The sequence below is a fragment of the Protopterus annectens genome, chromosome 7.part0 (genome assembly GCF_019279795.1).
Source record: "Protopterus annectens isolate FY-2018-M chromosome 7.part0, PAN1.0, whole genome shotgun sequence".
In the NCBI taxonomy this organism is placed as follows: Eukaryota; Metazoa; Chordata; order Ceratodontiformes; family Protopteridae; genus Protopterus; species Protopterus annectens.
This window is the reverse complement of record NC_056739.1, coordinates 1,445,777,204-1,445,793,763: the sequence shown is the minus strand read 5'-3', so window position 1 is coordinate 1,445,793,763 and position 16,560 is coordinate 1,445,777,204. Positions and strand designations below refer to the sequence as shown.

The 16,560-nt window shown below is 36.0% G+C and overlaps 1 protein-coding gene across 2 annotated transcripts in view; it reads right to left on the bottom strand.

The window, feature by feature from the left end:
- Positions 1-16,560, bottom strand: part of CNTN4 (contactin 4) — a 3,809,844-nt gene that overhangs the window by 1,781,062 nt on the left and 2,012,222 nt on the right. For both annotated transcript variants that reach the window (XM_044078010.1, XM_044078011.1), the window contains exon 6: positions 13,136-13,231. In XM_044078010.1, the coding sequence (XP_043933945.1) occupies positions 13,136-13,231 (96 nt within the window). The remainder of the gene's footprint in view (positions 1-13,135; positions 13,232-16,560) is intronic.

The window sequence follows — 16,560 nt, the reverse complement described above, 5'->3', positions numbered from 1 at the left end:
ACAAACATTTAGAAGACAATATCACTTACCTTAATCAGTATGTTGCCACAGCTGTACATCCCCTAAACACACATCAGGGACAAGGGACAATGTAAACTGAGTTAGAAATAACTGTTATAGCATGAATGCATTCTGAATTTTGCTGACATTGCAGGCTCACTGAGTAACTTCACATGTTTGCAAAGGAGCGCTATAGAATCTTGAAAACACAAACTCCTGAAGACCAAAATGATGAAAGTTCAAAATACTGAAAACTCAAAATCCTGAAAACACACAGGATACCACCACTCACTATATTCCATCACAAGTACATACAGAAACATATTATCCTTCAACTATATGCAGGGGGGCAAGCCCCCCCTGCACCCCCCACACCCCCTGCTACTTAAATATATCAACTCCGAGATTGCACTTCACTACACTAAGTGCTATCTTGGAGTTGATATATTTAAGTAGCAGGGGGTGTGGTGGGTGCAGCCCTCCACATGAGGGGTGTAGGGGTGCTTGCCCTCTTGCTTATACTTGGAGAACAGTAATATAGTTTGTGTTTTATTTGTTTCTGTATGTACTTGTGCTGGAATATAATGAGTGTTGGTATCCTGTGTGTTTTCAAGATTTTGAGTTTTCAGTATTTTGAAGTTTCAGGATTTTGGTCTCAGGATTTTGGTCTTCAGGATTTTGAGCTTTCAGGATTCTGTAGCGCTCCCGTTTGCAAACATCTGAAGGCTATCTATACCATAGCTCCTAGTGAACACCATTGTCTCTAAAGTGAGCATTAATGCAGTACTGTCTCAAATGGTAGCTACAGATAAACATAGCATATGTTACATGAACAGAAAGCTCAATAGCAATGAGAAATAAAATTAAGGGAGGAAGTAGAAAAGAGGGTTAATAACGGAGAAGGTAAAGAAATAAAAACTGAAGTTATGGATTACTGGCAGAGTGAAGGATTTAGTGTATAAAATCCAACACAGGTAATGTCACAGCATGATGGAACAATGAGTCCACAAACTAAGGAGAAACAAGTGGAGCAGGACGCATCTGAATAGTTCAGCTGGTGCTGCACAGCAAGAGAAAGAGCAGGAGATTAGCCAATAATTTCCCATGTAAAAAAGCAGCAGATGACAGAGAATGTAGCTGAAAAGGATATGTCTCAGGAAGAAGTTCTGGAACTTTCTGTAGAATGCCCTAGGAAATGGAGAGCAAAGAATATTCCTTGAGTTAGACAAAATGTTCTAATGGAAGAACTGCTTGATTTAATAGAGATGGATACACATATTAAGATCAATGAAATAAACAGATTACATAAAGTAAATAAGATACAGAATGTTAGAAGTCTGATAAAACAGATGAACACTGGAATGAACACTATTAAAAGAAATTCATGTGATATAACAGAAGTGAATAGGATGCATAACTGTGCAACAGATAAAGTCTTTACCGTAAAAACACAGAGCAATAAGGGAAAAGAAGGGAAGAAATAAAATGCTACCATGGAAGCATCGAATAGAGGAAACTATAAAATAAATATGACATGAAGTTTCACTGTTATAATACTCAGAAAGACAGATGTGATAAAAGCAATGACAGTATCAGAACAGACCAGGATATATTATCCACTATTGCAAATAATAAATTAAAGATATCAGCACAGGCAGAAAAAAACATGCAAATAATCATAAAGGAAAAGTAGAAAATATGCAATTAATTGATAATCCAAAACATTTTATATAGAACTGGGAGACAAAGCAAAAGGACTAGAAACACCACAAAAACAAAAAAAAAAAAAAAAAAAAAAAAACAAAACAGAGACATTTTTAGAGAAATATTTATGAAAATCCTGTGAAATATGACAAAGACGCTCAATGGACAGAAAATTAAGGAATTCAAATGTAGAGGATATAAAGTGTGATAAAGTAACAGCCAATGAAATTGAAATAAAACTAAGAAAAGCTCCTAACTGGAAAACCCCATGCCCAGAAGCAATACCTACCTTTTGGCTAAAAGTATTAAGATCTGTACACAATGATTTAGCCTTGAATAAGAACTTTTATACATATCCTGAAGAGACAACAGTCTAGTTAACAATATGTAAAACTGTACTCCTCCTTAACAGTGAACTTAGAAACCAATCTAAAAACTATAGACTGATAAGTTGCCTTCCAACAATGTACAAGCAATATAATGGAATGGAGGAAGACAGAGTTTATAGTCATTTTGACAAAAACTCAACCATACCAATAAAACAAAAGGGTAACAAAAAATGTCATATGGAACAAAGGGTTGTTGGTTGCTAAATAAAGCTATAATAGAGAATTGTAAAAAGGGGAAGAATCTAAGTTTGGCATGGATAGATTACAAAGGGCAAATTATTATCCATGGGATAAACTTTCAAAGGGGGATATTCCAGGGAGAATCTTTGTTACTGCTGATCTTTTGTCATCATGGCTACAGTTTGGCTCCCAGAAAACAACCTTTTTTTTAAGTCTTCTCATCTACTTTTTGGGGATGACTTAAAACTGCATAATTCATCAGATCAGAAACTGAAAGCACAACCTGCAAGTAGTTAAAACTTTCTCAGATTATATAAGAATGTCAATTAGTCTTGATAAATGTGCAAATGCAACATTTGAAGCAGAAAAGTTGTAGTACTAATAAAATGTCAGACTGAGATAGGAATGTGATATAAAGGAACTTGAGCAGGAGGGTGTGTATAAATATTTGAGAATTGATGAATAATCAGCAATAAAACATAAACGAATGTGAATACAACTCAGTGAGAAATACTGCAGAAGACTAAAACTTGTACTTGCCTTGACATCTAGGGATAAAGCTCATGCTATAAACCAATTTGCTCTCCTATTCTATCTTACAGTTTTGGGGTGATATGCCTTAAAAGGTATTAGATCAGTTAGCCAGAAAAACAAGAAAAATGCTTCACACTTATCAAACGATATATAAAATTCATTGTATTATATATTCCTTATTCTGAAGAAGGTATGGGTCTCATTGAAACTGATTGCATGCATTGATCTTCAATCATGGGACTGCGTTCATACCTACTAACCATTTCAGATCCAAACATAGTAAACGGTTTAAAACATGAGGAGTAAAAAGTACAGATGGCTTCCCTGCTTAGTTTAATATAAGCACATCAGTGGCAAGCAGGAATGGAAATCAAACCAGAAGTAAACAAAAACAGACAGCAACTGAATGTGCCAAAAAAATAAATAAATAAAAATAAAAGGAGAAGGAAAAGATGAGAAGGAAATAAATGTGGAAAGGCATAAATACTGTAGCAAATGCGGAGATCTCCTGGAACCAGGGTTTGATGCAGGAATGGTGAAGGACAGGTAGCTTGAAACCTAAAAATAAAAGGTCAATAAAGGTACCCCAGGATTTTGGACTTGATGCACATTAATTTACAAAGTAATTTGAACATGTGGGAGAAACAAACCAATGCAGATTCTAAAACATATAAGCAGAAACAGTTGGACACCTTGTTGCTGGGTGTGATACACTCATGGCAGAAAGCCTGTATACAGAAAGGCACAATAATGTAGAAAGACTGCTGCATCAGGGATTGTGCAAATGCTACAATACTGAAGTAGGTGCAAAGCATGGAAACATGAACCACAAAGCGTTAAAGAGAATGATGATGCTTATATCACATGGGATCATCCATTACCAACAGTTCCAAAAATAGATGTGAGAAAACCAGATACCATCTTCTTCTTGATGTGCTATAACCTTTCTTTCACTAAGGTCAATGTTGTAGGTACTGACATTGACAACTTGCAATGGCACAGCCATTTCCAGGAAGGTTTTCTTTGTTGCTCATTTTCAGTTTCACTCTTGTGCCTTACAACAAAATATTTAATTTCAGAGGTGTCTTTTAAGACCCGAGACAGAAAAGTTGCTACATTTTTATGCATATATTGCAAAGGCAAGGGGAGTTAAAGCAAAGTGTCTGACATTGTGCATGCACATTTATCCTGGTCAAGCAACTAAAGTAAATAATTGCTGATTTACTTACATGACACTACAGTTAACGTCAAGTAGTGAGGCTAATTAACTGTCACAATTCCTTTAGCCTGTAGTTACTTAGAGCAATGATTAGTAAGATTCTTGCAGTTTGCCCAGTCACTCTCTTGGAAATAGAATTACAGAGTCATTGTACTAGTAGCTTCTTCCACTCTATTTGCCAAAATTTCTCTCTCAACATCTGCCATTCTTATACACACCCTGGATTTCTTAAGCCTTCTCTCCACGAAAAGTTCAACTCCACCAACCCATTTCCACTGTCATCTTTCTATATTCCTCCTCTACCTACTCCATGATATCTGTCACACTTCCATTATTAAGCCAGTTGTCCATAATAACCCATAGTTCCCCTTAATATGTTTGATGCAGATTCATTGAACTCCTACATCTGAATTTAGTAACCCAAAAGAAGAGAAAAACATCATCATGGCTCTAGCAATAAACAAGTAGGTACAGCATTTTCTTTCCTTAAAAAATGAACCCCTTGATTTAATACTGTTTACCGATATCACCGAATAATTTATGTGGTATATATATATATATATATATATATATATATATATATATATATATGTATGGGAAACTATCAGTTCCACGAAAGAACACTTACCCGATGACCAGATCACAGAGACCACATTGCCAACAGAGCAGATCTCTGACAATAGTAAGTATAAGGAGTGTGGAATGGGATGTATTCCTGTTTCCACAATGTGGTATGATCTCAGAGTTGGTATATTTAAGTAGGGGGGTGTGGGGGGTGCAGGGGGGCTTGACCCCTGCTATACACGTTTGTTTTTGTTTTTTTTTTATTTTATTGTGGAAATGGGAATACATTCCTTTCTGCACTAGTTATACTTATCATTGTCAGAGATGTGTTGTGTCGGCAATGTAGTCTCGGTGATTTGGTCGTCGGGTAAGTGTTATGTCATGGATCTGATATGGATCCATATATATATATATATATATATATATATACATATATATATATATATATATATATATATATATATATATATATATATATATATATATATATATATATATATATATATATACATATATATATATATATATATATATATATATGAGCCCTTAAACATTGTGAGGATATTTAGCAAAGAATCTCTCCACTGGACATCACTCCCACTTCTCTCTGGTGTGAAACTTGTAGCTTGTAGCTAGATTTCTTAAAGTTTTAATCAGTATTTAACATTTAATTGTTGCTGTTAGGCTAATTTGCATCTTTTAATCATATGGAAACCATAAAAGGCAGCTAAACACCTGCATGAGACTACAGGGTCACAGGTAACAGACTTCTGGCCTACTTGGGGGGGGGGGGATCCTTATGGTCACTTCATTCTCCATATCTCAACCATATGTTAACTTCTTCTATTAGAGATCTTTTTCCTCATTTGGTAGCTTGTGCTATTATTGTTATTCATTACATTCATATTACTAACAACAATTTTAGCCCTACTAAACTTTTTTACTTATGAAATAAACAAATAGATAAATAATATATGAATAATTGATTTAATTAATTAATACTGCTATCACCTTGAACAATTTAAGGTACCTTGGGTTTCATAAATCAATTAACTGATGTTTTTGTATTTCCATCACTTTTATATTATTATTTATCATATTCATTTCCTTAAGACATCCAACAAATTCTACCATCAAACATATCTGATAAGACGAGTTCCAAAATACATGCCACTTAAATTTCCAGATCTCAATAATCATATCTCAAATTGTTCTTTTTATTGCACTCTGTTAGAATGACTCATTTCATCTCACATCCCCCTGTGCTAAACAGATTCTAGCTCTAATCATGCAGAAGCCATACCATCATAGTTTCATTCCTCCCTTTCTTCCTTCCGTACTGACTACCATTAACTTAAGGAATTTAATAATATTTTATGTGTCACTTTCTCCCCAAAAATATTATTGCTTAGTGTATTAATATGATAATAAGATCATAGGAAATTACTAGGTGAATGACTTAACAGTCCTTAAATGCCTAGCTAGTATAACTCATTTTTACCCAATGTATAGACCCTAGCAGCAAGAAGATGGCATGGATTTGTGCCTATGCTTTGAGTACCTTACAGATTTCCCCTGCCCATAAGAGATGACATAGGGACATAGTTGCTACCCCAAGTTGCAATTCCTCATCCAGTGATCTCAATTGCATTTGAAAACAGCAAAGGAAGGTCTCTTCTTCACATGAATAGGAAGCCTATTCCTAAGAAGGGACAATCTCTGAGACACATATCTCTCTTCAGCAAGTTTTGTTTCCATATAGAAACCTGCCTAGAACTATGTATCATACAAAAATTGTAAATACAGAAATACTTTCTTTTGTTGATCCTAAAGATTTGTTTTCCAATAAGAGCCTCAAATGTGGTGGTAAGGTATATGGCACACTAATACGTTATTGTACCTGATCCACTGAAATGATACACATCAAAATAAGGAAAGCGGTTATGATCTTTTATTATAAATATAACAATAACTTGTGTCTATATCTAACCAATAATTCATGCAATGACAACACAAACAAACTGCAGCTTTTAAGGCTGCTGTTTCCTGGTGCCATACAAACTGCCCCCAAATGTAATTTTGTCTGACCTAACAGTTTAGGCAGTTGTTCCCATGAGAAAATAATGTTTGCCTCACCTCATACTCCGTTGAGTTCTATACAAATCCATGTGTTCTAACAAAGTGTGTGTGTGTGTGTGTGTGTGGGGGGAGGGGGATTTCCCATTGCAGCACCAAAGCTAACCAAAGAGGTTTAGCAGCAGGAAAATTCATCACCAGTCGACCAAGACTGAAGCTTCTGGCTTGCCTGCCTAGCCTAAAAATACAGCTGCCTCCACATCCCACCTTGCCAGGTGATTGGAGTACAATTCCCTCCATGTTCACAAAAGGCATTCAGGTTATATTTACATCAGAACATCAGGCAGAAATAATGAAATACCATATGGATGAAATTTATGTAGACTATTAACTAGTCAAAAATTGCAGGATGCATCAAATGCAATAAGCATCAGGCATGAAACACTGAATTCAATTTCATCGCATGAGTTGTTACATCCTATAAACATATGGATTAAAATACAGAGTAAATGCTACTTTCTTTACGGCACTATTCTCCAGGTGATAATGCTCATTTCAGAATTGTACTGCTGCAGATGACAAGCAAAATCTACCCTAGACATATAATGCTATATATCGCAAATTTCATGACTCTCCTCACAAAATATGTTTATGAACTACTTGCATTATTTGAATTTAAAACCTGAAAGTTAGTTTTTGCTTTCCAAAGCACTGTAGTTCATTTTATTCTTTATGTTGTACAAGTATACTCTTGTGTGTAATTTTGTTGATTCAGCACAGAAATACAGATACTTATACAGTGCCATACTTAACACCATGAGTGCTGGCAGCAGTCTAAATGAATTTTAAAAATCTTTGGTGGTTATCAGAAGAATATTGCTAATAAAAGAAAAAATTAAAACATAAATACTGTGACTGCATGTGAGAAGTCATTGCAATTGCTTAAAAGAACTTTTAATTTGGTGGGGAATTGCTTCATATGTCCCTGCAATTGCATATACTAGTACTGATATCAATGTAACCCCTTGTAGGGGAAAACTTGGGTATCACAACCTTAGGTTTAGTACACATTCACACAAACAATATAGCAATTCTGAAGCTCACAATTTCCATCCTTGGATTTCGCCAAAAAAATCCGTAAACATAGGGTTTCCTAAATCACAAAGATGACACACTTTTTCAAGTCATGCACATTTACAGCTTGCATTGTTTTCATGCTTCTACACCTTTTTTTGTCGAGCCTTGATACAGTATCATTTATATTTATTGTTCTATTATAACTTATCTTTTATATAATCCAACATTATATAAACCACAAGAGTTACTCTTTGGGCCAGTGCTTTTAATTCTCTCTGTAAATGCTGACATCAAGATCTCTCATTATTAAAACATATAATGCATGCATATGACATCCTTTTCCTAAAGTTAGGCAACTGTTTCATAATTTGCAAGAATAACTGAAGTCAGACATTAATGATTTATGGCACCAGACCTTCAAAAACAAACTTACTGTAAAGCCAAAGACATATGCCAGGATAGTGTTTGCTATCCCTCATATATCAACTAAAAGGCCATTACTCCTCAAAGACCCATTAAATAATATCATCATACATTTAAATCAGAAAAACTAAATGGGACTAGTGTTAAATAGTGCACTGTTTTTAAGCTACACGAGGAAAACAACAGCACAAAAGACCTTAGCCCTGCTATAACCTTGTTATGAACTTTACCATGAACTCTAAAATATACTATCTCCTATAACAGAGAAAGCGGTAGCCAAAGGTATAGTAAAAATAATTGTTGCCCCCCCCCCCCAACAGAAGGTCTCACTTTCTCCAAACATTGTTAAATAATATATGAACGTATTGACTGCTCTTAGTCAAGCTTGTGTTCTCAGAAATTAATTAATGGCACTTTTTCCATTTCTATCAAGGTCGTCTGAGAGGGTAGCATGCCTATTTCCAAGTAGTAACAACAATATGCTCTTATTTCATAGACCGCCATTTGACATAGGTATGAGGGTTTTCTTTAGGATTTAAACAACATGATGGAAATCAGCTATCAACAGATATATGCTGAATGAAACTGTACAAGGTTTCAGTGCTAAACTAAAATATGTTACATTAAAAAGCATGCAGGTGTCACAAAGGTAATGGCTAAAGGTCTAATCTACTAGCCAAATTGCTTGTTGCTTCTTAGTTTTCTATTTAATGGTATCAGTGCTTATCATTCTGCAATGTAATTTTCTCGGCAAGAATTTTATGTCAGTGTTAATCTAACTGTTCATTTGATCCATGACCACTTTATGTACCTAAATATCAATTGGTTAAATAATTTCTTCAGGATGCCAGAATGACTGCATCTTTGGTGTAGATAACTGCAAGTGGAATGTAGGTTGAATATGCCATTGTGAATGACTTTACCACAGATGCACGCTGTATTTCTGTAGGCTAAGGCTTTGGGAGAGAAACTGCCCTTTGGAATATTACTCATATGGAATAGGTATGTAGGTATTGTTAGACCCAGCAAAGCTTCAAGCTATGAAAGATGAAGTGCAGTAGATCTGAAGTCAAATTTCATGAAAGGCAATGCTAAAGGCCGTGGCAGAATTTATGATCAGGCTATCTGTCAGTTGCCTCTTTCTATGTGGTTGGCTGCAAATATTTTAATTGAAGAGGAGGAATATTGTGCATTTATGGTGGTCTTTACAAAAGCTTTATTACTAATGACTTAGGAAGCTGTTAGTACTCAGATGTTATTTTAGCTGTTCGGATATGTCTTTCTCTAGAATCTCTAAAATCTTCCATGAGATAGATAGTATAGATCCTCATCTGAAATGGAATTCGGGGTAAGATTTTATGTCCACAGTATATAAGGGTCTGTATGATTAGAAAGCTGCTGATTTTGAAGATGTGGGGAAATTCCAGTAGGGTGAAAGTAGGACTGACACTAAGGTGGAGGGGTATGTAAAAAGTTGCATGCTTGTATGTAGTGTGGGCAAAATGCATTAAACTGTGGGCACCCTTAAGAATGGATATCCTTAATCTATTTGTTTACTTGGCAGAGATGAATATTAACAATGTGAAGGATGAGACAGACAAGGATATTTAGTGAGGGAAAGATGAATATAGACTTTCAGACAAATTAAACTGTGTTCCCTTATTAGCATTGTAGAATGTAACTATATCTGGTGCACTTTACTGGAAAGCTTACCCAGACTCTGCCTCGGCTTGCTGTGAGGGAAAAGTTAGTTTGTTTTTGCTTTTTTGTAATTTGCATTGCTCTACTGCCTTCTTGTATTTTGTATATTGTGATTTGTTTTCTATACACTCTTTTACATGTATTCTGCTTTTAATTGCATTTCTAAACAAGGAAAAAGACCACAGTTGTGTCTCTTCTGAATCACACAGACATTAAGTTTTCCCCCACCCTTCTACCCTGGTGCCGCTGTGTTTTTGAACTCAACAATTGCCTGAGCCTTATGTTAATTTGACCACATATCTTCTTCTCTCTCCGCTTTCATTGGCTATTGGGAGTAAGCACATAGTTATCATTTTGTGAAATCAATTCTTTTCAGCTATATAAATGTATTGACCACGGCACTGTGTTCCACAGAGCTAGAATACAAAGTACCCACCAACTTCAACTCTATTGTGCTGTTTTAAAATTAATGGCTGAAGTAAGTTACCTCTTTAATATCTAACTGCACATTGCAGCTTAGGATATTAACCAGTTTTTTCCATCTTACCTTTAAAAACTGAGACATCTACTCCAAGACCACCAAATATTGGAGAAGCCACATTCTGCCTCTCAGTAGTCATCCTTGGATTAGTGCTTCTGTTTGCTCCTGGTGAGTGAACAAGCAGACTGCATTGATTCCTGACTGTTCCTGGTTTGGTAGTGAGTGTCTGCCTTTGAGCTTCCTGATTGATCTGGTTGCTATTCAAGACATCTAACCAGGAAGATGCTACAACAAGCCTATCATCTGGGATCTTTTCTTGGGTGGTGAAAGCCAGGTTACCTTTTTGGCTAGGCTTATATAGGCCCTAAGGCCAATAGCCTAGTACCTACCTATAAGCCTATGAACCTAGACGTCTGCTGATCACCAAACAGCCTGTGGCCTGCTTCTTATCTTGGGATTGTTGCTACTGTTTTGCTTTTGGTGAGAGAAGAAGCAAGAGAGCATTGTATCCCAGCAGCACAAAGCTGTGGTGAGACCAGCACTGGTAGTAGCCAGGTAGTCGCCATTCAGACTAATCTCCTCTTTTCATCAGTCTTAACAAGCTAATTATTTCTTTTCAGTAAGTACTACTTTATTTGCTGCTGTCTAACCTAACTTCAGAATATCTGCCTAAATACTTCATCAATAAATCATCAGGGTCTATCTATTAGTTTCTCCTTAAATGTTTGGCTGTACCCTACATAAATGCAAACACCTTGAGCTGACATTTTTCCTGTAAAAGCACCCTTAAAATTTCACCAATACCTAGTTGCACAGGCCAACTAATTTGTAGTGCCAAGCACTACCTCCAGAGTTGCAAATGAGATTATGTGTTTTTTTTTTTATTTGCCAGGCAGTTAATTAAATTGAGTGTTTCAAGGCATGAGGTTTAAACAATTGGAAGAATTCATCTTTCGGTCAATACTAAAGTTATTGAAGTTGGAGCAGCTGGTAAGAATGCTATTGGGGTATGAGGTGCAGTTAACGTATGTTAGTGACATAAAGTCATCTTGCATGGATAAGTGGAATATTTCAAAGATGGTTTCAGTGTTACAGCTGCATGGCAGGGAAGGTTGTAAAATATGGATATTCAGAGTCCGTACAGTACAAATGCAAACTATCCAACTGGAATCATGAAAAGTAAGGTATAAGGATGCAGCTAGTAAGATCGACGCAGTGGTGTTTCTTAAAATGGGGATTGCATCCCAATCATTTGCTAGACAATCTATTTTAATAGGCAGTTTATAGTTTTTGAATCATCTGAATTGGGAGTGTGCAATAGCTACAATGCTAAACTGACAAGGTTCTGCCACAATTTATTTATGAATGACATGTTTAGTTTACTTTTAATTCAGAAAATGCTAGACTGGGTATCCATGGATGAGATGAATGTCTCCAGGTAGAAGGTGTGGAAGTAATGAGACATGGATGGGGTCGAGATATTTGAAGGATAATGAGCTCAGTATCTTTAGTGGTGTCTATGAGGTTACATTTGGAAGGAGACAAAAACAATCTACAGAAGTTAAATCAGGAGACAAGTTTTGGTGGAATGCACTTCAGTGGGCTTGGTTCTTTTTCTGCTGCATTTTTTTCTTCCTATCAGTTATAACAAATGTGATTATGTTATGCAACAGATGATAATGGTGAGGACAAGAAAACGTTATGCTTTCTTCCTAAGGCAACATAGCAGAAATTAAACATATTTTATGTTCTTTTGCAATTCTAACATATGAGATATCCTGAGGATTTATTATATGCCACTGAAACCCAAAACATTGAAGATGGATATCTGAGCACTGATATTTTGAACACCTTGAGACAGTGGTATCATTGAATATAGAATATTAATGCCATATGATTAAGATCAATATTTTGCAGAGGATGTCTCTCTCTACAATTCAAGATGTGAAGATTTTTCCCCACCCCAACTGTAAACGTACCATCTCCAATATCACAAAACCTCCAGTTAAATGGAAAAGTTGATTTTCTATTTTAAAGTACCTGTTTCTTTTCTTCCCATTTTATATAACTCCAGAGTTTGCATATTCAGAGTATGGAAATAATAGAGAGCTGAAGTCCCTGTAATGGGCATACAGAGGGCTTAGCCACCCTACAAAATTCAGAACACACATTTACTTTATTTAAATGTCACACTTTGCATATATTGGCAAATCAGGGCTTCAATGCTTGATTTTAAATATTTGGAGATTCAACAAAATGTAATGCAAGTAATCATTATAGTCTCAGTTATTTGTTACAAGAAGCACAACTAAATCTCAGCAGTTCTTTTTTGAGGAGCAGTGTTCGCTAAATCAAGTCAATCAAAAACAAATAAACATTTCTGATCAATGGATGATAATGTTATAATGCAATTAGCTAATGCACCGTACTAATTGATAGCTTATTAATTTTGGTAAGCAATGACAAGTAATACAGAATAATGCTTTGACAGACATCGAGAATGAAGTTTAAGAATGAAATTAACACCTTACTCTAAAGAATTTATATAATACCTTAAATTAAATCTTTATTATATCCTAAACATGTCAGCATTGATACTTCTTACTATTAAAAATTTGGAAAGAATGTTTTTGCTAAAAAAGAAGGAAAGAAAATCTTCAAATACTTTCTTTTAACTCCTCCCTTCTATCACAACATTCAGCTAGTATTAGCTACACAATGGCATCATCTGCATTCTGGCTATTGCTGTAATTTGTGCCACTGCTGTGATTGCTAAGTTTGAATTACCTCCAGAATGGGATGGCGGTCCACACAACAGAACAACACCCTGCCCCTCACGTACAGAGACTGTGCTTCTTGATCGGCTCTTGAAATTTTCAAGATCTAAATAAAATAAATATAATGCAAATTATAAAGCACAGCACCATAATAAACTAATATTATATCATAAATCAAACATTTTATTAAATCATTTTATCAAAACCTTAGATAAACAATGGCTTGCAAGACACTTAATAGTTTTTTTTTTTATTACATTTTTGTAGTACCAATAGAAATAAATTCTGAAACAGGAATCACAAGCATCACTCGGTGGTACATTTGAAAGCCATATCTATACCTCAACTGAATTTACTAAAGCATATAAAAGAAATTAATTTATATAATTATTTATATCTGTTCACTGAGTAAGTCTAAAATTTTTCAATTGCTGTGTGGCCATGTAGCTTTGTAAAATGGCCCAGATATTCAGCATGCATCTAAGATTAATATATCAGTGCATTTAAATACAAACATTATTCACAATCTTTTGAGAAAATATGCATAGGAAACATTTGCAACAGAAGTAAATGTAATATGTTGTTACAAAAAACTTACTATTCAGATGCCAAACATATATAATTGTATCGGACCATGGTTCCCCCATTTATTCTTCTTTCTTGTGAAGGCCTGGGGCTGTGAATGTAGAGATATCATACAAGAAATGGTATAATGATTACATTCCTTAAGCAAAGACGTTTATCAGGATTGTGTTGGCTGACAATGGAATTCAGTTACTCACTTTCGGTTTTGATGGTACCAGCATTTAGCAGTGACATTCTAAGGAGAGGTAAGTGATTTTCATTGAGGATTTGATAGGTTATGAGTTAATATTGTTAGCAAGTAGGATAAATAATAGTATTTAATTGAACGTATAGAGGGGTTTGCTATTAGTTTATTCTTAGGGATGGCTTGATTGTATGGAATGATGATAATGTTGTGAGATGTCATACATCCACTTTTTTGTTCTAAATATGACAGTGTTTATGGAATGTATATTGGGTTGGAAGTTTGTGCTAAACTGAAATACTAAGGCTACAGTGGACCTGCTTGTTTTAATATTTGGCTCACCCTAATACAATAATGGAAGCACTATAAGAAAGTAAAGACAGTTAAACATGTGTGAGTCCAATGGTAGGTGAAAAGACTTGAGAAACTCTTGTCATGGAGTGACATATGGGGTTAGAAGTGACATTTGATTTGATTTTTGTAATCAAAAGGTATGAGGCAGTGTGGCCGCTACAATTTAATTAACCAGAAATTAATTGCTTTGTAGGTGGACTGGAACTTTTTAGTTCATGTTCTTAACAGTTACCGTTACTTTCTGATTGGCTATAAAATAACAAAAGGGGTAAATTACTTCACACAGCATGACAGTAGTCAGTACTCACATTCAATATACACCGATGACAAACCTGGCTCCATATAACTAGACTGCGCTTCAAATGCCCACTCTGTATTTTGATCAAAACAGTTAGAAGTACAGCTGGACAAGTAGCAAATTGTTCAGGTCCCCTTCAATGAACTCACATCTCACCAAATGACATTTGGTGACCTTTATTAAATTCCATAAACATAACTTCATTGACCAACTAATATTGTCATTTATTAATCATGGCATAAACACCCATATAATGGTTAACTTAAGGCAGCGTGATCCTGCTCACCCTGACCAAGTAAGCAGATTCCATACCTCCGCTCACTTATTTTACTTATCAAGCAGCGTCCCACCACTCACTTGACCCAACATCCATATAACAGTTATATTAGGGCAGCATGACCCCACTCACCCTGACAAAGTAAACAGCATTTACTTATCAAGTAGCATCCAACTGCTCATGTGAATTCCCAAATCACTGAAATGAACCTCCAACACTAGAGGAGGAACAGAAGAGGGACAAGCCTGGCCATCTTTTCCATCCACCACCCTGACCAGGCTGTTTCCCCCTCCTCCATTCCAAAATTTCCCAAAACCCTTCAAAACAAACCTAACCTAAAGGTCATACCAAAATCATTTGTTGTATGCCATGCTCTCCGAACCAACTCTATCCCTATCATCAACCTCACAGTGGCCTAATATAAATCACCAAAGCAACCAGTTGTCTAAATAGCTGACTTAACCAATAAGACCTCTCCAATTCCAAAATAACCACAGTATACCATACAGTACCTTCACCTTGAAATAACCTCAAATCACCAGTCCTCTGTTATCTTTCCAACTGTAACTCCAGAATTATTCCAACCTCACAACCTTGCAAATGTTCCACAAAGACTGTATGGGATGCCATGCCACATGCAACCATTCAAGCTCAATTGCGTGCTGCCCATCCTAACTGCAGCCCCCTTTAGCATCCCCAACCAATATAAGAATGGCCAAAAGAAAACCATATTATAAATATATATAAATGCCACGGTGGTGCAGTGATAACGTTGTTGCCTCACAGCAAGAGGTTCTCCTGTTTGATTCTCGGCTGGAGTGTCTTCTGTGTGGAATCTGCATGTCCTCCCCATGGTCGAGTGGCATTCAAAAGACATGCATAAATGGGCAGGCCTTCGTTGAAGTTTGGGCGTTGGGCTGGCAACTCAGCACCATAAAAAAAAAGTACTGCCAATCATTAGTGGACTGGAGTTCCGCTGTGGCAACCCCTAACCAGGAAAAGCCAAAAAGGCAAACATATATATATATATATATATATATATATATATATATATATATATAAGGAATTCTCCCTCACTAAATCTAATGGCCCACCATTGCACCCTCATGTATACAGGCTGAGTATGCAATTCCAATTCATCCATTTAAAGTCCTGACCAATATAATATTACCCCCAAAATGATATTTCAGCCTGTGCTTTGATAGCTTGGCTAGTAATGTAACCAAATCATTCCTCCAAACTTTAATGCCTGCAAATCTGGTGTACCACCTGCATCTACACACCAATTCACCTGCTGTCCAGCTCCCTTGTATGGCCCTGTGGCCTACCAATGCAATTCTCCTGAAACATTGCAATCATGAACCGCCCCTGCCATGGATGGCCACAACTTGGCTGCTCATAAGTCTTATACTGCCTCCCCCCTCACCAGGCATATCTTAGTGCTGTTCTTCTTGTAACCCCATGTGCCAAGATTAAGTTCCCAAAATATACAAACCCTTACATACCGCTCTGCCTCTTAGTCCAAGAAATCTGGAGAACGCAGTAAACAAAAGTAAGACAAAGCCCAAAATAAGAATATCATCAAATATTGCTATCACAAACTGTGAAGAAAAGAACAGGCTTGCAGTAGCATGAATTTACTAAAGGGAATTATCTAACTCCCAAACTGTAATGATTTGACACTAATTGCCACAAACCAGAATTTTATGAAAAGTGCGGCCAAAATTTGGACATTCT